The 23,167-nt window shown below is 34.3% G+C and overlaps 1 protein-coding gene and 5 pseudogenes across 1 annotated transcript; 1 reads left to right on the top strand and 5 right to left on the bottom strand.

Moving 5' to 3' along the window:
- The first annotated feature begins 1,258 nt into the window (after positions 1-1,258).
- On the top strand, positions 1,259-1,705 carry LOC143579561 (uncharacterized). Its single transcript, XM_077062821.1, has one exon. The coding sequence runs from the start codon at positions 1,259-1,261 to the stop codon at positions 1,703-1,705; it is 447 nt and encodes a 148-aa protein (XP_076918936.1).
- Positions 1,706-7,830: 6,125 nt separating this feature from the next.
- LOC143579560 (uncharacterized) lies at positions 7,831-8,995 on the bottom strand (annotated as a pseudogene).
- Positions 8,996-9,702: 707 nt separating this feature from the next.
- Positions 9,703-10,874, bottom strand: LOC143579559 (uncharacterized; annotated as a pseudogene).
- A 286-nt stretch (positions 10,875-11,160) lies between these two features.
- On the bottom strand, positions 11,161-12,259 carry LOC143579558 (uncharacterized; annotated as a pseudogene).
- Positions 12,260-14,391: 2,132 nt separating this feature from the next.
- LOC143579557 (uncharacterized) lies at positions 14,392-19,763 on the bottom strand (annotated as a pseudogene).
- Positions 19,764-20,319: 556 nt separating this feature from the next.
- On the bottom strand, positions 20,320-22,912 carry LOC143579556 (uncharacterized; annotated as a pseudogene).
- Between the last annotated feature and the right edge of the window lie 255 nt (positions 22,913-23,167).

The following is a 23,167-nucleotide window of genomic DNA, read 5'->3' as shown; positions in this document are numbered from 1 at the left end:
CTTGTCTAAATAACCCTTTGTTACTTAATGAGCCGACTACTGAGCCTACTCTTCCTGTCCTTCCGTGCCATGAGTTACAAGTGATGGATGCTATGGTGGCTTCGTCGGAGCGCCATCATCTTCATGTGGAAGATTACACCTGGGGGATTTTCTATATGAAGAAAGACTTAGATTTGGCTAAGCTCAGGATTAAAGAGCTGACAAATAGGAACAGGGAACTTGGGTAACACCATCGTAATATGGTGTGAGCTTTTCACGTGGTGAGAACCGAAGTTGCTGAAATGGTTGGCAGAGTGCAGCACTTGACAGGCCATCTGGGCCTGGCAGTTGATAGAACCGATCCCATGCACTTGCTTTCTTGTGCCCACAAATGGTGAATCCTGCCTACAAGAGGATTGAAAAGTATATTGATGGCCTAGTACCTCATATTCAGGGAATGGTAACTTCGTCCAGACTGACTACTATTCAAGAAGCTATTCGTTTAGCTCATAAACTAACCGAACAAGCTATCAAGCAAGGGGCATTGCCTCCAAAGAAATCGACTGTAGGGTCAAGTGAAAACAAACGTAAGTGGGAGAACAACATTAACCACATTCAACGGAACAAAGCGTCATATTCCATCAACACTCAGCATCGTCAAAACAAATGATTTGAACCAACCCGGAACAACTATCACTTCAACCCCAACCAGAATCAAGGGGGGTTATCAGAGCCGACATCCTAGATGTAACAAGTGCAATCTGCACCACATCGGCCAATGTGAAAAGTAGTTTGCCAGCATTGCGGAAAGTCGGGTCATGAAGCAAGAGTTTGTCAGAGAGAGCTTAAACATAAGCAACCACAGGCCCAAGAGAAATCAAAGAAATGCTACGAGTGCGGACAAGAAGAACATTTCAGGCCAGAGTTTCCGAAACTCACGAATAAAAGCAATGGAGGGAACAATAATAATGGAAAAGACAACAAGGGTGGAAATGGCAACTCCGGTGGAGAAAGAAGAGGAAGGGAATTCGTGATTGGATCAGGTCAGGCTCTATCCGATTCTTCTACTGTGAATGGTAAATTTATGTTAAATGGGCGTCCCGCCCTAACATTATTTGACACCGGGGCAGATAGAAGTTTTATTTCTACTAAGTTTTGCAAACTAATAGAACACAACCCATCAACTCTAGAGTCTAACTATTTAACTGAAATCGCCAACGGGAAAACCGTTGAAGTATCCCAGATTCTTAAAGAATGAAAATTAGTATTGTCCACTCATATGTTCGACATTGATCTTATACCAATTGAACTCGGTAGTTTCTATGTGGTCATTGGTATGGATTGGTTGTCTGCACATCAAGCTATAGTAGGTTGTCATGAGAAGGTAGTCCGTATACCCTTTGCTGATGGGGAAGTCCTAACCATTCAAGAAGAAGAGGGTGGTACAATCATGGGCGTTATTTCAATGATGAGGGCCCAAAAGTTGTTACGTAAGGGACACTTGGCAGTTTTGGTGATGGTGTCAGATACGAAGATGAAAGAGATGCGAATCGAGGATATTCCTATCGTTAGGAATTTTCCTGAGGTATTTCTTGAAGATCTACCTGGTGTTCCGCCTCACAGACAGGTTGAACTTCAGATCGAATTAACCCCTGGAGAAACTCCTATTGCTCGCGCACCTTATCGACTCGCTCCTAATGAGTTGGAGGAATTGTCGAACAATTGAAAGACTTGTTAGACAAGGGTTTTATTCGTCCGAGTTCATTTTCATGGGGAGCTCCTGTGCTGTTCGTAAGGAAGAAGGATGGAACTTTCCAGATGTGTATCGACTACAGAGAGCTTAACAAGGTTACGATCAAGAACTGATACCCTTTATCATGTATTGATGATCTCTTTGACCAGTTGCAAGGATCAGGTTATTATTTAAAAATTGATCTTAGATCGGGTTATCATCAACTCAGAGTTCGGGAAGAAGACATATCAAAGATGGCATTTCGCACTCGTCATGGTCACTATGAGTTTGCGGTTATGCCATTTGGGTTAACAAACGCTCCGACAGTATTCATGGATCTCATGAATCACGTTTGTAAATCATATCTAGATAAGTTTTTCATTGTGTTTATTGATGATATCTTGATATACTCAAAGACTAAAGAGGATCACGAACAACATTTACGGTTGATTATGGAACTCCTGAGGAAAGAGCAACTTTTCGCAAAGTTTTCAAAATGTGAATTTTGGATCCGAGAGGTTCAATTCTTAGGTCATGTGGTTAACGTAAAAGGTATTCATGTTAACCCAGCAAAGGTTGATTCTATTAAGGATTGGCCGACCCCAAGAACGTCGACCGAGATTCGCCAATTTCTTGGTTTGGCTGGTTAATATTGGAGGTTCATTGAAGGATTTTCAAAGATCGCACAACCTCTCCACTCTTACCCACAAAGGCACTGCGTACAAGTGGGGTGAAGAGCAGGAAAAAGCTTTTCAAACGCTTAAGCAAAAAATTAGTAGCGTACTGATTCTATCATTGTCAGATGGAGTCGATGATTTTGTTGTATATTGTGACGCTTCCATCCAAGGTCTCGGATGTGTACTTATGTAACATGAGAAAGTTATAGCATATGCTTCTCAACAATTGAAAGTCCACAAGCAAAATTATACGACTCACGATTTGGAATTGGGAGCTGTTGTCTTCGCACTAAAGATTTGGAGACATTATCTTTATGGAACAAAGTGTACCATCTACAGTGACCATAAGAGTCTTCAACATATATTCGAGAAGAAAGAGCTGAATTTGAGGCAAAGGATATGGGTTGAACTTTTCAACGACTGTGAGTGTGCAATTAAGTATCGTCCGGGAAAAGCTAATGTGGTAGCTGATGCTCTAAGTCGTAAGAAAAAGCTAAAGCCTCGAAGAGTTCAGGCATTGCAGTTAACTATACATTCAGGGTTTCCGAAAATAATTCGGGAGGCACAACATGAAGCCTAAAGTAGATAATTTTGATTTCGAAGCCTTGTGTGGAATCAATGGAAAGTCGGAAGTCGAATCCGATGGAATCCGGTATTACAACGGGCGGATTTGGGTACCTCTCTATGGGAATTTACGTGAATTAGTCCTGGACGAGGCACATAAATCTTGGTATTCTGTGCACCCATGTTCAGATAAGATGTACCAGGACTTACAAGAACTTTACTGGTGGCCTAGTATGAAAGAAGAAATTGCTAACTATGTAGAAAAGTGCTTGACATGTGCTAAGGTAAAGGTTGAGTATAGGAAACCATCTGGTTTGCTTCAGCAACCAGTAATCCCAATGGGTAAATGGGAACATTTATCCATGGATTTCATAACCAAATTACCTAAGACTCCTAATGGAAATGATAACATTTGGGTAATAGTAGATCGTCTGACAAAATCAACACATTTTCCACCCATTCGCGAGTCTGATAAGATGGATAGATTAACTCAGATTTATATTAGGGAAATTGTCTCCCGCCATGGGTATCAATTTCGATTATATCGGACTGAGATGCTCGATTTACTTCAAATTTCTAGTAGTTATTACAAAAGGCGTTGGGTACACGCCTAGATATGAGTACAGCTTACCATTCGTAGACTGATGGTCAGAGTGAACGAACAATACAGACTTTGGGAGATATGCTTAGAGCCCGTGTCATCGATTAGAATTTGGAAACTCACTTACCTTTAGTTGAGTTTTCCTATAATAATAGTTATCACATGAGTATAAAAGCCGAACCTTTCGAAGCTCTGTACGGACAAAAGTGTCGATCACCACTCTGCCGGGCAGGATTCGGTGAAAGCTAGCTAACTGGACCCGAGATAGTCCACGAAACAAATGAACGAATTGTGCAAATCAAAAATCGTATGGCAGCAGCCCGAGATTGCCAAAAGAGCTACGCTGATAAACGTAGGAAACCACTTGAATTTGAAGTTAGAGACAAAGTACTTTTGAAAGTGTCACCATGGGAAGGTGTTATTCTTTTTGGGAAACATGGAAAACTAAACCCGCGCTATGTAGGACCATTCGAAATTATTAAACGAATTGGCCATGTGGCATATAAATTGGAATTACCATAACAAATCAGTGGAGTACACAACGTTTTCCATGTGTCGAACCTTAAGAAGTGTTTGGCAGACGAAACTCTCATAGTTCCTAAGAGGAATTAGAGTTTGATAAAAAGTTACACTTCGCAAAGGAACTGGATAGGGAAGTAAAAACCCGAAGGCACAACAAAACCCCCATTGTTCATGTTCGTTGGAACTCGAAACATGGAACGGAGTTCACGTGGGAGCGCGAGGATCAGATGAAAGAAAAGTATCCTCACTTATTCAAACCCAATGATAACCTTAGGTACGATCTAAATTTTGAGACGAAATTTATTTTAACAAGGGATGATGTGACATCTGATTTTTTTTTATTTTCCTCTCTTTCCGTTCCAGCCTTTGAGCGACATTATACAATTTTAGGGACGGACATTCTTTTAACAAGGGGATGATGTGACAACTGCCAATTTTCAGGTTAACTTCGTTAACTAAAACCAGTTAGTTTTGTTAACTACGTTAATGAACTTTCATGCATATAGTGTCATGTATGCATACAATGAGTCAGTCGTGTCGTTGGCGACCAAGGTAAGAGTAACTAGTTGTTGGTAACTAGAATAATAAACTTGTCACACATATTATAAGGTAACTAGAATAATAAATTTGTCACACATGTTATAATAAACATGATATGTTACATGTATATTATATGATGGGTATAATTGTGTTACATGCTTAATATGTTACGTAACTAGTTGTTATATTCTTATATGATATTTTAAGAAAGTTGGATAATTAAAATGCTACAACATATGATGGCTACATGACAATTAGCTAGATGAACTATTAAACCTTAGATAAAATAATTACTTGAAAATTGCTTTTAAAAATTGTAACATGTCACAAATAAAATAAAATAAAGTTACCTAAAGTTTGATTAAATTGATTATGACTTAATGATTGTGTAAATGAAAAGGGGGTTACAACCTTTCCTTTCTTTCTCTCTTGGCCGTCCACCATACCACACACACACACACCTTTCATTTTCTAAAAACTCTCTCAAAGATCATAAGCATTTTGGTGATTTTTGGAAGCAAGTGTGTTGGATTCTTGGATTAAGCAGTAGGTAATCATATGTAATATATATTTACCTTATGTTTTTCTTTATGTTCTAATCTTATACACATGAAACTAGTATCCAAATAATCGAATTTTTTAAAATGAACCAAGGATGACAAAGTTTGATCTTATTGATTTGTTTATTGGGTTGTGGTATAAATGTTTAAATCCTTCATATATATATATATATATATATATATATATATATTTGTTATTTGATTAAATTAGTATAACAATGAAAATACGTGAGTTTTGATCATATAAAATGGCTCCTTGATGATTTAGGATCATAAGGATATAAGAATCATGATTGTTGTTAGTTTTTGTTTGGATCTGCTTGCTGACGAATTTTATGATCTAGATTGTTTGTTGTATAACTTGTTGATACGATGATGTTTTTGATTGATTTTTGATACTTAGGTTAAGTAATTTGAGTCTAGTTTTCATAAAGTCATAAATCATAATTTTAGGACTTTGTTTGATTAGCTTTTACTAATTTACAAAATTGGGCTGCAATCCTGATTGAAAAAGAAATTTTCTAAGCTGTGTTGTAAATTGTATAACTTGTGATTGAAAATAGATAATGATGTGATTACACTTCTGGAATGTCACATATTGAAGTAGATATCTAATACATTTGGTCTTGCATCATTGGATATATATGGAATTTTTGGCCAATGTTTGTATTTGGTTTGCTAATAAAAAAGACTGAAAATAGGTTTGCTGTAAAGTATGAATTTTCAGTATATTTGTGAGTATTGAAAAATTATAAGAAAAATGTATGTTGTACCTAATACTTGAAAGTATATGTGGGAATTAGTTGGTAATTTATTTACATGATTTGGTTGGTTGAAAAAATCAGTTTTGATGACTTAAAACTTGTTCAAATTAATCAGCAAACGGTTTAGTAAAGATAATTGTAGTTTGTACTAGGATTGTTGTAGTAGATTGGATTTTGACTTTATTGGTCAACTTGGAACTATTTGACTAAATGTTTAGTCTTACTTGTGAAAAATTGAATTGCATGAAAAGTGACTAAGTGCAAGTTATATGATTTGTTAAGTCGTGACTAGGAATATCATGTAACTATTCTAAGTCTATAAAATTGGTCAAAAGTCACCAACGGGCCGTCAGTCAATTGTTTGGTCAACGGTCAACAAAACCAAAATTTTATTCTTCGGTCATTGAGACTTGTACTTTTTAGTCAACAGTCAACAACTTGGACCTTTTGGTCAAAGTCAACGAAAAGTCGAACTTTGGTCAAAGTCAACAAAAAGTCAAACTTTGGTCAAATCTCTAATAAACAATGGGATTGTTTTGATACTATGGGTTCTAGGAATCATTTAGCAAATACTTATAGTGCTTGTATGATTTAGGCACTAGAACAACTTTGACTTAAGCAGTTGACTTTCAGTTGAACCACATTCAAGGTGAGTTTCACTGCCTCTCTTTTTACTTACTCCTTTTGGGGGAGAAAGCATGCATACAAAACTTTTTGGATATTTTAGACTTTATTAATACCTAATGGGTACATAGTAAACTTAAACTAAAGTCCCCCATAGACATTGGACCGTTAACAATTGTACATTGGCTGGGTGATGAAAGGTAGTACTACAGGGTTCGGCGAACCCCCTCGAGACTCTCAGGAGAGGGAGTGTTTTTATTTACTAGAAACACAATATGCACTAGTCTTATATTACACTCCGTGGGTGGCAAACAAACTAACTAATCAACCTCGGTCACAATGGAACTTACACTAATGTAACATGATTACTAGCCTAATTAACTAGTGGTATTACTAATGCATACATTATTCATAATTTATCATTTTCAATGTTTACTTAATGGTTTGTTTGACTAACTTGTTTTAAACTCAAACCTGTGACCTCACCAATCGTTGTGTTGACCCGTTTTAGCATGTCTTTCTTAGGTCGCTAATATCAAGTGCATGAATAGGATTTGCGTTCATGGTCATTCATAAACAATGCATCATAACTTGAAACTTTAATTAATAATGCTATGGCATGCGCGTGTTTTTCGCCTTAGACTATTTGCTTTTGTTTAGGGATTCATCTTTCCCACTATGTTACGCTTCCACACTTTAAAACAATAGACATTAACTCTGAAACGGTTTTCCCAAATATGGGACAATAAAGTAATTTAAAATATTTAGACGTTTGGTGTAACTAACGACTGAGATCCTGATTTTTCACGCGCCTCGCGGTAAAACCCTGCACGTGGAAATTGAGGGTGTGACAGATTGGTATCAGATCCATGAGCCAGGGTCTACGTCACCCATCCCAATCCTCCTCCTCCTCCTCCCGTCAGCCACCATGATTCTGATTCTGATTCTCTTCTTCTGCTCCACATATTATTATTACTACTATCCTTACCTTCTTTCAAAGAAATGCATACCCATGCCCCCTTTTGCTTTTGATTGGTCATGTCCCTTGTCTCTCTAATGTGTGTGGTGTGCCTCGTTTTCTTTTACTTTTCTTTTATTCACAAAAATTTAACATTGGTTACAAGTGAATGGAAATGATTTGCAAATGTGTAAACACCACATCACATATAATAATAATAATAATAATAATAATAATAATAATAATAATAATAATAATAATATCAGTTGTACCAAAATGAGCTTATGTGCTTCTATTGTTTGACTAAAGTCACAACAATAAGTTAATCAAACTAGAGTGTTTGAATGTTCTAATGTTTAAAGAACAAGTTTTGGATAAGCTACTACTCTCAATCTGATTATCAAAAGCTGATTACAATAATTAGATTTTCAAAAGTCATTTCATATTAACGAGATGACTCACTTTTTGAACAAATGTGATGGCACTAACAGTTGAAGTCAATTGCATATGTTTGATTGGAGAATACTTGCGAAGAGCATTATCCATCTTACACACATAACTCCATATGCCTTTGGCAAATATCATTTTTGCCATTTCAACATTCAAACCAACATCTTCTTGGTGAACCATTTTAATCTGACATGCATTTCTACAAGCTACTTGAAAGAAAACAAAAGAACAAAAGCAGGTAAAAAAAGGGTGGATGCTAAGTATGACTAAAAAAAAGAAACTTACCTACCCTAATTCTCTAGCCAGATCTAAAAAGACGAACCCATACATACTTCTTTTGTCTTGGAGCTAAAAGATGATCACATTCCTAAGAAGAATAAGACGATGATGATGATTTAAGTAAATAGCAAAATGCATAGAATAAACCCCAAACAAAGAAGAATACCTTGCTATAACAGTAATAAGTTCCATCGGTTCCTTGCCTGATCCTCCATGCTAGAACGTACTCTCTTGGCGTTAAAAGAGGGAATTTTTTTGATGATGCGTCCAATTTCGGTCCCGTTGGTGTCGTCTAACTGGTAAATCAGGGTCTTGTCCCACTCCTTTCTATAGAAATAATCCATGTAGAAGTCTCGGAGGGTGTCACGAGAACAGTGATTAAATGCTTTTGTACTTAAATACTTTAAGGGACCACCATCCTGCAAGTATAGTATAGAATTAAACTGAAAAAGCAAGTAGTGAATCTAAGAATGAATGTAAAAGTGGAATGGAAAGAAATGGAAGGTATCTATCTATCTATCTATCTATCTATCTATCTATCTATCTATCTATCTATCTATCTATCTATCTATCTATCTATCTACCTACCTACCTTGGGTTTGAAACACTTGACATAGTAAGAGAGGGAATCATTTCTTTTGTCAACAACGGTTTCCCAGTTATTGTAATCATCCAAATTGTCCATTAGAAGCTTAAGATCCGAATCAGAAATCAAATCTTTGCTGCTGCATAAACATACATACATGAATCTATCAATTGGGATTTTGAAAGCAAACAACTGGTTAGTTAGTTAGGTTTGAATAACAAACAAACAAACAATTAAGCAACAACATATTATGAATTAGTTTTAAAAATAAACGAACGAACTGACTAGCTGACCACTGTTGTTGCTGTTGTTGGGATGATGATGAGGATGTAACAGAAGAGGAGTAGTTGTTGTTTGTGAATGATAATAATAATAATCTCCTCTAAGTACTCCTGTAGAAGAAGATGAAGAAGAAGAAGAATTGAAATTGGCAGAGAGAGATTAGGGTTACGACAGCCAGGGTGTTCGTCACCCATCCCAATCCTCCTCCTCCTCCTCCCCCCGTCAGCCACCATGATTTTGATTCTAATTATCCTCTTCTTCTCCACATATTATAATCGCTAGTATCCTTTCCTTCTTTCAAAGAAATACATAACATGGCCCCTTTTGCTTTTGATTGGTTTTGTCACTTGTCTCTCTATAGTGTGTGTGGTGTGCCTATTTTTCTTTTCCTTTTCATTTATTCACAACAATTTAACATTGGTTACAAGTGAATGAAAATGATTGGCTAATGTGTAAACACCACATCACCTATAATAACAATAACAACAACAATAATATCAGTTGTACCAAAATGATCTTATGTGCTTCTCCTATTTGATTGATTGTAACAACAATCAGTTAATCAAACTAGAGTGTTTGGATATTCAAATGATTAAAGAACCAGTTTCGGATAAGCTACTACTCTCAATCTGATTATCAATAGCTGATTACAATAATTAGATTAACATTCAAAAGTCATTTCATATTAACGAGAGGACTCACTTTTTGAACAAAGGTGATTGCAGTAGCAGTTGAAGTCAATTGCATATGTTTGATTGGAGAATACTTGCGAAGAGAATTATCCATCTTACATACATAACTACATATGCCTTTGGCAAATATCATTTTTGCCATTTCAACATTCAAACCAGCATCTTCTTGGTGAACAATTTTTATCTGACATGCATTTCTACCAGCTACTTGAAAAACCAAAAGAACAAAAGCAGGTAAAAAAAGGGTGGATGCTAAATATGACTACACAAAAGAGACTTACCTTCCATGATTCTCCAGCCAGATCTAAAAAGACCGACCTGTACATACTTATTTTTTCTTGGAGGTAATGGATGATCACATTCCTAAGAAGAAGAAGAAGACGATGATGATGATTTAAGTAAAGACCAAATTGCATAAGAATAAACCCCAAACAAAGAAGAATACTTTGCTATAACAGTAATAAGTTCCATATGTTCCTTGCAACATCCTCCATGCTAGAACGTACTCTACTGGCGTTAAAAGAGGGATTTTTTTAATGATGCGTCCAATTTAGTTCCGTTGGTGTCGTCTATCTGCAACTGGTGATGGTCAATTAGGGTCTTGTCCCACTCCTATCTATAGAAATTATCCATGAAGAAGTCTCGGTGGGTGTTACGAGAACAGTGATTAAATGTTGTTGTACTTAAATACTTTAAGGGACCACCATCTTGCAAGTATAGTATAGTATTGAATTGAAAAAAGCAAGTAGTCAATCTAAGAATTATATAAAAGTGGAATGGAATGGAAGGTATCTATCTATCTTTCTACCTTGTGTTAGCAACACTTGACAAAGTAAGAGAGGAAATCATTTCTTTTGTCGCAACAGTTTCCAAGTTGTTGTCTTCATCCAAATTGTCCAATAGAAGCTTAAGATTCAAATCAGAAATCACATCACTGGTGCTGCATAAATATACATACACGAATCAATCAATCAATCAATCGGGATTTTGAAAGCAAACAATTAGTTAGCTAGTTAGGTTTGAATAACAATCAATCAAACAAACAAGCAATTAAGCAGCAACATATTATGAATTAATTCTAAAAATTAAACGAACGGACTGACTGACCAGTGTTGTTGTTTTTGTTGGGATGATGATAAGGATATAACGGAAGAGGAGTAGTTGTTGTTGTTTGTGAATAATAATAATAATAATAATAATAATAATAATAATAATAGTAATAATAATAATAATAATAATAATAATAATAATAATAATAATAATAATAATAATAATAATAATAATAATAATAATAATAATAATATCAGTTGTACCAAAATGAGCTTATGTGTTTCTACTGTTTGACTGATGTCACAACAATAAGTTAATCAAACTAGAGTGTTTGGATTTTCTAACGATTAAAGAACTAGTTTTGGATAAGCTACTACTCTCAATCTGATTATTAAAAGCTTATTACATTAATTAGATTAACATTCAAAAGTCATTTCATATTAACGAGATGACTCACTTTTTGAACAAAGGTGATTGCACTAACAGTTGAAGTCAATCGCATACGTTTGATTGGAGAAAACTTGTGAAGAGCAATATCCATGTTACACACATAACTCCATACGCCTTTGGAAAATATCATTTTTGCCATTTCAACATTCAAACCAGCATCTTCTTGGTGAACAATTTTTATCTGACATGCATTTCTACCAGCTACTTGAAAGAAACCAAAAGAACAAAGGAAGGTAAAAAAAAGGGTGGATGCTAAATATGACTAAACAAAAGAGACTTTGCTTTCGTGATTCTCCGTCTAGATCTAAAGAGACCGACCCGTACATACTTCTTTTGTCTTGGAGCTAAAGGATGATCACAATCCTAAGAAGAAGAAGAAGATGATGATGATTTAAGTAAATAGCAAAATGCATTAGAATAAAACCCAAACAAATAAGAATACCTTGCTATAACAGTAACAAGTTCCATCTGTTCCTTGCAGATCCTCCATGCTAGAACGTACTCTCTTGGCGTTAAAAGAGGGTATTTTTTGATGATGCGTCCAATTTCAGTCCCGTTGGTGTTGTCTATCTGCCACTGGTGATGGTCAATGAGGGTCTTGTCCCACTCCTTTCTATAGAAATTATCCATGTAGAAGTCTCGGTGGGTGTCACGATAATAGTGATTAAATGTTGTTGTAGTTAAATACTTTAAGGGACCACCATCATGCAAGTATAGCATTGTATTGAATTGGAAAAGCAAGTAGTGAATCTAAGAATGAATACAAAAGTGGAATGGAATGGAAGGTATCTACCTATCTATCTACCTTGGGTTTGCAACACTTGACAAAGTAAGAGAGGGAATCATTTCTTTTGTCGAAAACGATTTCCCAATTGTTGTAGTTGTCATCATCCAAATTATCCATTAGAAGCCTAAGATCCAAATCAGAAACCACATCAAAGTTGTTGCATAAACATACATACAGGAATCAATCAATCAATCAATCAATCGGGACTTTGAATGCAAAAAATTAGTTAGTTAGTTAGGTTTGAAAAACAAACAAACAAACAATTAAGCAGCAGCATATTATGAATTAATTTTAAAAATAAACGAACAGACTGACTGACCCGTGTTGTTTTTGTTGTTGTTGAGATGATGATGAGGATGTATGGAAGAGGAGTAGTTGTAGCTGTTTGTGAATGATAATAATAATAATCTCCTCCAAGTACTTTTGAAGAAGAAGATGAAGATGAAGAATTAAAATTGGCAGAGAGAGATTAGGGTTACGACAACCAGGGTGTACATCACCCATCCCAATCCTCCTCCCGTCAACCACCATGATTCTGATTCTGATTCTCCTCTTCTGCTCCACATATTATTATTGCTACTATCCTTTCCTTCATTCAAAGAAATACATAACCATGCCCCCTTTCGCTTTTGATTGGTGTTGTCGCTTGTCTCTCTATTGTGTGTGTGATGTGCCTATTTTTCTTTTTCTTTTCATTTATTCACAAAAATTTCACATTGGTTACAAGTGAATGAAAATGATTTGCTAATGTGTAAACACCACATCACCTATAGTAGTAGTAGTAGTAGTAGTAGTAGTAGTAGTAGTAGTAGTAGTAGTAGTAGTAGTAACAATAATAATAATAATAATAATAATAATAATAATAATAATAATAATAATAATAATAATAATAATAATAATAATAATATCGGTTGTACCAAAATGAGCTAATGTGCTTCTACGGTTTGGCTGACGTCACAACAATCAGTTAATGAAACAAGAGTGTTTGGATATTCTAATGATTAAAGAACTAGTTTAGGATAAGCTACTACTCTCAATCTAATTATCAAAAGCTTATTACAATAATTAGATTAACATTAAAAAGTCATTTTATTTTAATGAGATGACTCACTTTTTGAACAAAGGTGATTGCACTAACAGTTGAAGTCAATTGCATTCGTTTGAGTGGAGAAACTTGTGAAGAGCATTATCCATCTTACACACATAACTCTATATGACTTAGGAAATTATCACTTTTTCCATTTCAACATTCAAACTAGCATCTTCTTGGTGAACCATTATTGTCAGACATGCATTTCTACCAGCAACTTGAAAGAAACCAAAAGAACAAAAGCAGGTAAAAAAAGGGTGGATGCTAAATATGACTAAACAAAAGAGACTTACCTTCCCTAATTCTCTAGCCAGATCTAAAAAGACCGACCCGTACATACTTCTTTTGTCTTGGAGCTTATGGATGATCACATTCCTAAGAAGAAGAAGAAGACGATAATGATTTAAGTAAATAGCAAAATGCATAAGAATAATAATAATAATAATAATAACAATAATAATAATAATAATAGCAATAGCAATATCAATAGAAATAGCAATAACAATGACAATAACAATTAAGCAGCAGCATATTATGAATTAATTCTAAAAATAAACGGACTGACTGACTGACCCGTGTTGTTGTTGTTGTTGGGATGATGATAAGGATGTAACGGAAGAGGAGTAGTTGTTGTTGTTTGTGAATGATGATAATAATAATAATCTCCTCCAAGTCCTCCTGTAGAGAAGAAGAAGAAGAAGAAGAAGAAGAAGAAGAAGAAGAAGAAGAAGAAGAAGAAGAACTGAAACAGGCAAAGAGAGAGAGATTAGGGCTACGATAACCAGGGTGTACGTCACCCATACCAATCCTCCTCCTCCTCCTCCCGTCAGCCACCATGATTCTGATTCTCTTCCTCTGCTCCATATATTATTATTACTACTATCCTTTCTTTCTTTCAAAGAAATACATACTCATGCCCCCTTTTGCTTTTGATTGGTTTTGTTACCTCTATGTGTTGTGTGCCTATTTTTCTTTTCCTTTTCTTTTATTCACAATAATTTAACATTGGTTACAAGAGAATGAAAATGATTTGCTAATGTGTAAACACCATGTCACCTATAATAATAATAATAATAATAATAATAATAATAATAATAATAATAATAATAATAATAATAATAATAATAATAATAATAATAATAATAGTATCAGTTGTACCAAAATGAGCTTATGTGCTTCTACTGTTTGACTGATGTCACAACAATTAGTTAATCAAACTAGAGTGTTTCGATAGTCTAATGATTAAAGAATCAGTTTTAGATAAGCTACTACTCTCAATCTGATTATCAAAAGTTGATTACAATAATTAGATTAACATTGAAAATTATTTCATATTAACGAGATGACTCACTTTTTGAACAAAGGTGATTGCGCTAACAGTTGAAGTCAATTGCATACGTTTGATTGGAGACTACTTGCGAAGAGCATTATCCATCCTACACACATAACTCCATATACCTTTGTCAAATATCATTTTTGCCATTTCAACATTCAAACCAGCATATTCTAGGTGAACCATTTTAATCTTACATGCATTTCTACCGGCTACTTGAAAGAAACCAAAAGAACAACAACAGTTAAAAAAAGGGTGGATGCTAAATATGACTAAACAAAAGACTTACCTTCCCTGATTCTCCAGCCAGATCTAAAAAGACCAACCCATACATACTTCTTTTGTCTTGAAGCTAAAGGATTATCACATTCCTAAGAAGAGAAGAAGACGATGATGATGATTTAAGTAAAGGATGATCACATTCCTTTTAATAATAATAATAATAATAATAATAATAATAATAATAATAATAATATCACTTGTACCAAAATGAGCTTATGTGTTTCTACTGTTTGACTGATGTCACAAAAATAAGTTAATCAAACTAGAGTGTTTGGATTTTCTAATGATTAAAGAACCAGTTTTGGATAAGCTACTTCTCTCAATTTGATTATTAAAAGCTTATTACAATAATTAGATTAACATTCAAAAGTCATTTCATATTAACGAGATGACTCACTTTTTGAACAAAGGTGATTGCACTAACAGTTGAAGTCAATTGCATACGTTTGATTGGAGAAAACTTGCGAAGAGCAATATCCATGTTACACACATAACTCCATACGCCTTTAGCAAATATCATTTTTGCCATTTCAGCATTCAAACCAGCATCTTCTTGGTGAACAATTTTTATCTGACATGCATTTCTACCAGCTACTTGAAAGAAACCAAAAGAACAAACGAAGGTAAAAAAAGGGTGGATGCTAAATATGACTAAACAAAAGAGACTTTGCTTTCGTGGTTCTCCGTCCAGATCTAAAGAGACCGACCCGTACATTCTTCTTTTGTCTTGGAGCTAAAGGATGATCACAATCCTAAGAAGAAGAAGAAGATGATGATGATTTAAGTAAATAGCAAAATGCATTAGAATAAAACCCAAACAAATAAGAATACCTTGCTATGACAGTAACAAGTTCCATCTGTTCCTAGCCAGATCCTCCATGCTAGAACGTACTCTCTTGGCGTTAAAAGAGGGTATTTTTTGATGATGCGTCCAATTTCAGTCCCGTTGGTGTTGTCTATCTGCCACTGGTGATGGTCAATGAGGGTCTTGTCCCACTCCTTTCTATAGAAATTATCCATGTAGAAGTCTTGGTGGGTGTCACGAGAATAGTGATTAAATGTTGTTGTACTTAAATACTTTAAGGGACCACTATCATGCAAGTATAGTATAGTATTGAATTGGAAAAGCAAGTAGTGAGTCTAAGAATGAATACAAAAGTGGAATGGAATGGAAGGTATCTACCTATCTATCTACCTTGGGTTTGCAACACTTGACAAAGTAAGAGAGGTAATCATTTCTTTTGTCGAAAACGATTTCCCAATTGTTGTAGTTGTTATCATCCAAATTGTCCATTAGAAGCCTAAGATCCAAATCAGAAACCACATCAAAGTTGTTGCATAAATATACATACAGGAATCAATCAATCAATCAATCAATCAATCAATCGGGATTTTGAATGAAAAAAATTACTTAGTTAGTTAGGTTTGAATAACAAACAAGAAAACAAACAATTAAGCAGTAGCATATTATGAATTAATTTTAAAAATAAACGAACAGACTAACTGACCCGTGTTGTTTTTGTTGTTGTTAAGATAATGATGAGGATGTACGGAGAGGAGTAGTTGTAGCTGTTTGTGAATGAGAATAATAATAATATCCTCCAAGTACTCTTGAAGAAGAAGATGAAGAAGAAGAATTAAAATTGGCAGAGAGAGATTAGGGTTACGACAGCCAGGGTATACGTCACCCATCCCAATCCTCCTCCCGTCAAACACCATGATTGTGATTCTGATTCTCCTCTTCTGCTCCACATATTATTATTGCTACTACCCTTTCCTTCATTCAAAGAAATACATAACCATGCCCCCTTCGCTTTTGATTGGATTTGTCGCTTGTCTCTCTATTGTGTGTGTGATGTGCCTATTTTTCTTTTCCTTTTCATTTATTCACAACAATTTCACATTGGTTACAAGTGAATGAAAATGATTTGCTAATGTGCAAACACCACATCACCTATAATAATAATAATAGTAGTAGTAGTAGTAGTAACAATAATAACAATAATAATAATAATAATAATAATAATAATAATAATAATAATAATAATAATAATAATAATAATATCGGTTGTACCAAAATGAGCTTATGTGCTTCTACGGTTTGGCTGACCTTACAACAATCAGTTAATGAAACAAGAGTGTTTGGATATTCTAATGATTAAAGAACTAGTTTTGGATAAGCTACTACTCTCAATCTAATTACCAGAAGCTTAATACAATAATTAGATTAACATTTAAAAGTCATTTTATATTAATGAGATGATTCACTTTTTGAACAAAGGTGATTGCACTAACAGTTGAAGTCAATTGCATTCGTTTGATTGGAGAATACTTAAGAAGAGCATTATCCATCTTTTACACACATAACTCCATATGCCTTAGGAAAATATCACTTTTGCCATTTCAACATTCAAACTAGCAGCTTCTTGGTGAACCATTATTGTCTGACATGCATTTCTACCTGCTACTTGAAAGAAACCAAAAGAACAAAAGCAGGTAAAAAAGGGTGTATGCTAAATATGACTAAACAAAAGAGACTTACCTTCCCTAATTCTCTAGCTAGATCTAAAAAGACCGACCCGTACATACTTCTTTTGTCTTGGAGCTTATGGATGATCACATTCCTAAGAAGAAGAAGAAGACGATAATGATTTAAGTAAATAACAAAATGCATAAGAATAATAATAATAACAATAATACTAATACTAATAATAATATAATAATAATAATAATAATAGTAATAGCAATAGCAATAGCAATATGAATAGCAATAGCAATAGCAATAGCAATAGCAATAACAATAACAATTAAGCAGCAGCATATTATGAATTAATTCTAAAAATAAACAGACTGACTGACCCGTGTTGTTGTTGTTGGGATGATGATGAGGATGTAACGGAAGAGGAGTAGTTGTTGTTGTTTGTGAATGATAATAATAATAATCTCCTCCAAGTCCTCCTGAAGAAGAAGAAGAAGATGTTGAAACCATCCAAGGATCTAGCCGCGTCGATACATCGGTTATACAATACGAGCACGTATACTTTAAATACGATTTATTGATAAGTATGGAGAAATACATAATAAGTTATGGAGAGAATAATAACTTAGTTCTAGGATCTCTCACACTCTCTCATGTGTGTGATCACCCTAAATATGAGCATGGATATGCCTATTTATAGGCCATATGCTCTAGTTCGTTAAATTAGTCTAATTCGTTATCTTTTATTAACGAATTAGACTCCATTCATTATGATTCCATAACAAATGGTTATAACTTAACGAATTAGCCCTCATTCATTATGTTTCTGTAACAAATGGGCTTTTACCTTAACGAACTAGTCTAGATAATAACGAATGGACCTCATTCGCTATACAATCCATAGCGAATGGGCCATTTTACAGTAAATAAACAACCTAGACTATCTATAACTTATTCGATTGCTACGGACACCAAAACCATGAACTAACAGATACCCCCTTTTCTGTAGCTAACGAAAACTTTAATCTTGAATACTTTAACTGCAAATCATCAGTCACAAAACTATGCACTAACAGAAAAAGAAGAAGAAGAAGAATAAGAAGAACTGAAATAGGCAGAGAGAGAGAGAGAGAGAGATTAGGGCTACGATAACCAGGGTGTACGTCACCCATACCAATCCTCCTCCTCCTCTCGTCAGCCACCATGATTCTGATTCTAATTCTCTTCTTCTGCTCCATATATTATTATTACTACTATCCTTTCCTTCTTTCAAAGAAATACATACTCATGCCCCCTTTTGCTTTTGATTGGTTTTGTTACCTTTGTGTGTTGTGTGCCAATTTTTCTTTTCCTTTTCTTTTATTCACAATAATTTAACATTGGTTACAAGAGAATGAAAATGATCTGCTAATGTGTAAACACCATATCACCTATAATAAAAATAATAATAATAGTAATATCAGTTGTACCAAAATGAGCTTATGTGCTTCTACTGTTTGACTGATGTCACAACAATTAGTCAATCAAACTAGAGTGTTTGGATAGTCTATTGATTAAAGAATCAGTTTTAGATAAGCTACTACTCTCAATCTGATTATCAAAAGTTGATTACAATAATCAGATTAACATTGAAAACCATTTCATATTAACGAGATGACTCACTTTTTGAACAAAGGTGATTGCGCTAACAGTTGAAGTCAATTGCATACGTTTGATTGGAGAATACTTGCGAAGAGCATTATCCATCCTACACACATAACTCCATATACCGTTGTCAAATATCATTTTTGCCAATATTCAAACCAACATCTTCTTGGTGAACCATTTTAATCTTACATGCAATCCTACCAGCTACTTGAAAGAAACCAAAAGAACAAACACAGTTAAAAAAGGGTGGATGCTAAATATGACTAAACAAAAGACTTACCTTCCCTGATTCTCCAGCCAGATCTAAAAAGACCAACCCGTACATACTTCTTTTGTCTTGAAGTTAAAGGATGATCACATTCCTAAGAAGAGAAGAAGACGATGATGATGATTTAAGTAAAGGATGATCACATTCCTAATAATAATAATAATAATAATAGTAATAATAATAATAATAATAATAATAATAATAATAATAATAATAATAATAATAATAATAATAATAATATAAGTTGTACCAAAATGAGCTTATGTGTTTCTACTGTTTGATTGATGTCACAACAATAAGTTAATCAAACTAGAGTGTTTGGATTTTCTAATGATTAAAGAACCAGTTTTGGATAAGCTACTACTCTCAATCTGATTATTAAAAGCTTATTACAATAATTAGATTAACATTCAAAAGTCATTTCTTATTAACGAGATAACTCACTTTTTGAACAAAGGTGATTGCACTAATAGTTGAAGTCAATTGCATACGTTTGATTGGAGAAAACTTGCGAAGAGCAATATCCATGTTACACACATAACTCCATACGCCTTTGGAAAATATCATTTTTTGCCATTTTAACATTCAAACCGACATCTTCTTGGTGAACCATTTTTATCTAACATGCAATTCTACAAGCTACTTGAAAGAAACCAAAAGAACAAAAGCAGGTAAAATAAGGGTGGATGCTAAATATGACTAAACAAAAGAGACTTACCTTCCCTTATTCTCCAGCCAGATCTTAAAAGACCGACCCGTACATACTTCTTTTGTCTTGGAGCTAAAGGATGATCACATTCCTAAGAAGAAGAAGAAGATGATGATGATTTAAGTAAATAGCAAAATGCATATGAATAAACCCCAAACAAAGAAGAATACCTTGCTATAACAGTAATAAGTTCCATCTGTTCCTTGTGAGATCCTCCATAACGTACTCTCTTGGCGTTAAAAGAGGGAATTTTTTTTATGATGCATCCAATTTCAGTCCCGTTGGTGTCGTCTATCTGCCATTGGTGATGGTCAATCGGGGTCTTTTCCCACTCCATTCTATTGAAATTATCCATGTAGAAGTCTAAAAGGGTGTCACGAGAACAGTGATTAAATGTTGTGGTTCTTAAATACTTTAAGGGACCACCATCCTGCAAGTATAATATAGTATTGAATTGAAAAAGCAACTAGTGAATCTAAGAATGAATATAAAAGTGGAATGTAATGGAAGGTATCTATCTATCTATCTATCTATCTATCTATCTATCTATCTATCTATCTATCTATCTATCTATCTATCTATCTATCTATCTATCTATCTATCTATCTATCTATCTATCTACCTTGGGTTTGCAACACTTGACTGAGTAAGAGAGGGAAACATTTCTTTTGTGGTTTCCCAAATGTTGTTGTTGTCATCATCCAAATTATCCATTAGAAGCTTAAGATCCAAATCAGAAACCACATCAAAGTTGTTTCCTAAACATAAATACAGGAATCAGACAGTTAATCAATCAGGATTTTGAAAGCAAACAATTAGTTAGTTAGTTAGTTAGGGTTGAATAAAAAACAAACAGTTAAGCAGCAGCATATTATGAATTAATTAAAAAAATAAATGAACGAACTGACTACTGACCCATGTTGTTATTGTTAATGTTGGGATGATGATGAGTATGTAACAAAAGAGGAGTAGTTGTTGTTTGCGAATGATAATAATAATAATAATTAATGTTGGGATGATGATGAGTATGTAACAAAAGAGGAGTAGTTGTTGTTTGCGAATAATAATAATAATACTAATAATAATAATAATAATAATAATAATAATAATAATAATAACAATAACAATAACAATAACAATAACAATAACAATAACAATAATAATAATAATAATCTCCTCCAAGTCCTCCTGTAGAAGAAGAAGAAGAATTGAAATTGGCAAAGAGAGATTAGGGTTACGACAGATAGGGCGTACGTAACCCTTCCCAATACTCCTCCTCCCGTCAGCCACCATAATTCTGATTCTGATTCTTCTCTTCTGCTCCACATATTATTATTACTACTATCATTTCCTTCTTTCAAAGAAATACATACCCATGCCCCCTTTTGCTTTTGATTTGTTTTGTCTCATGTCTCTCTATTGTGTGTGTGGTGTGCCTATTTTTCTTTTCCTTTTATTTTATTCACAACAATCTAAAATTGGTTACAAGTGTATGAAAATGATTTGCTAATGTGTAAACACCACATCACCTATAATAGTAATAATAATAATAACAATAATAATAATAATATCAGTTATACCAATATGAGATAATGTGCTTCTACTGTTTGACTAATGTCACAAAAATCAGTTAATCAAACTACAGTGTCCGGATATTCTAATGATTAAACAATCATTTTTGGATAAGCTACTACTCTCAATCTGATTATCAAAAGTTAATTACAATAATTAGATTAACATTCAAAAGTCATTTCATATTAACGAGATGACTCACTTTTTGAACAAAGGTAATTGCACTAAGAGTTGAAGCCAATTGCATACGTTTGATTGGAGAATACTTGCGAAGAGCATTATCCATCTTACACACATAACTCCATATGCCTTTGGCAAATATCGTTTTTGCCATTTCGACATTCAATCCAGCATCTTCTTGGTGAACCATTTTTACCTGACATTAATTTATACCAGCTACCTGAAAGAAACCAAAAGAACAAAAGCAGGTAAAAAAAGGGTGGATGCTAAATTTGACTAAACAAAAGCGACTTACATTCCCTGATTCTCCAGACATATCTAAAAAGACCGACCCGTACATACTTCTTTTGTGTTGGAGTTAAAGGATGATCACATTCCTAAGAAGAAGAAGAAGAAGAAGAAGAAGAAGAAGAAGAAGAAGACGACGACGAAGACGATGATGATTTAAGTAAATAGAAAAATACATAAGAATTAACCCCAAACAAAAAAAAAACCTTGTTATAACAGTAATAAGTTCCATTTGTTCATTTCCAGATCCTCCATGCTTGAACGTACTCTCTTAGAGTGATAAAATAGGGAATTTTTTGATGATGCGTCTAATTTCAGTCCGTTGATGTCGTTTTTCTGCAATCGGTGATGGTCAATCAGGGTCTTGTCTCACTCCTTTCTATAGAAATTATCAATGTAGAAGTCTCGGAGGGTGTCACGAGAACAGTGATTAAATGTTATTGTACTTAAATACTTTAAGGGACCACCATCCTGCAAGTATAGTATAATATTAAATTGAAAAAGCAAGTATTGAATCTAAGATTGAATATAAAAGTTGAATGGAATGGAATGGAAGGTGTCAATCTATCTATCTATATACCTTAGGTTTGCAACACTTAACAGAGTAAAAGAGGGAAGCATTTCTTTTGTCGACAACGGTGATGGTCAATCAGGGTCTTGTCCCACTCCTTTCTATAGAAATTATCAATGTAGAAGTCTCGGAGGGTGTCACGAGAATAGTGATTAAATGTTGTTGTACTTAAATAATTTAAGGACCACCACCTGCAAGTATAGTATAGTATTGAAATGAAAAAGCAAGTAGTGAATCTAAGAATGAATACAAAAGTGGAATGCAAAGGAATGGAAGGTATCAATCTATCTATCTATCTACCTTAGGTTTGCAACACTTGACAGAGTAAGAGAGGGAATCATTTCTTTTGTCGGCATCGGTTTCCCATTTGTTGTTGTCATCATCCAAATTGTCCATTAGAAGCTTAAGATCCAAATCACTGCTGCTGCATAAACATACATGCGGGAATCAGTCAATCGGGATTATAAAAAAACAATTAGTTATCTAGGTTTGAATTACAAAAAAAACAATTAAGCGGCAACATATTATGAATTAACATTAAAAATAAACGAACAGACTGACTACTGCCCGTGTTGTTGTTGTTGTTGTTGGGATGTTGATGAGGATGTAACGGAAGAGGAGTAGTTGTTGTTTGTGAATAATGATGATAAT

Source organism: Bidens hawaiensis, unplaced genomic scaffold (assembly GCF_021521415.1).
Source record: "Bidens hawaiensis isolate Kalapana, Puna unplaced genomic scaffold, B.hawaiensis_p1.1 tig00029871_1, whole genome shotgun sequence".
NCBI classification, from domain to species: Eukaryota; Viridiplantae; Streptophyta; class Magnoliopsida; order Asterales; family Asteraceae; genus Bidens; species Bidens hawaiensis.
Note: the sequence above shows the minus strand (reverse complement) of the source record. Positions and strands in the feature narration are given on the sequence as shown.

Excerpts from the sequence above, each read along its gene's own strand:
- LOC143579561 (XM_077062821.1), top strand. The coding sequence starts at position 1,259 with ATGTTCGACATTGATCTTATACCAATTGAACTCGGTAGTTTCTATGTG.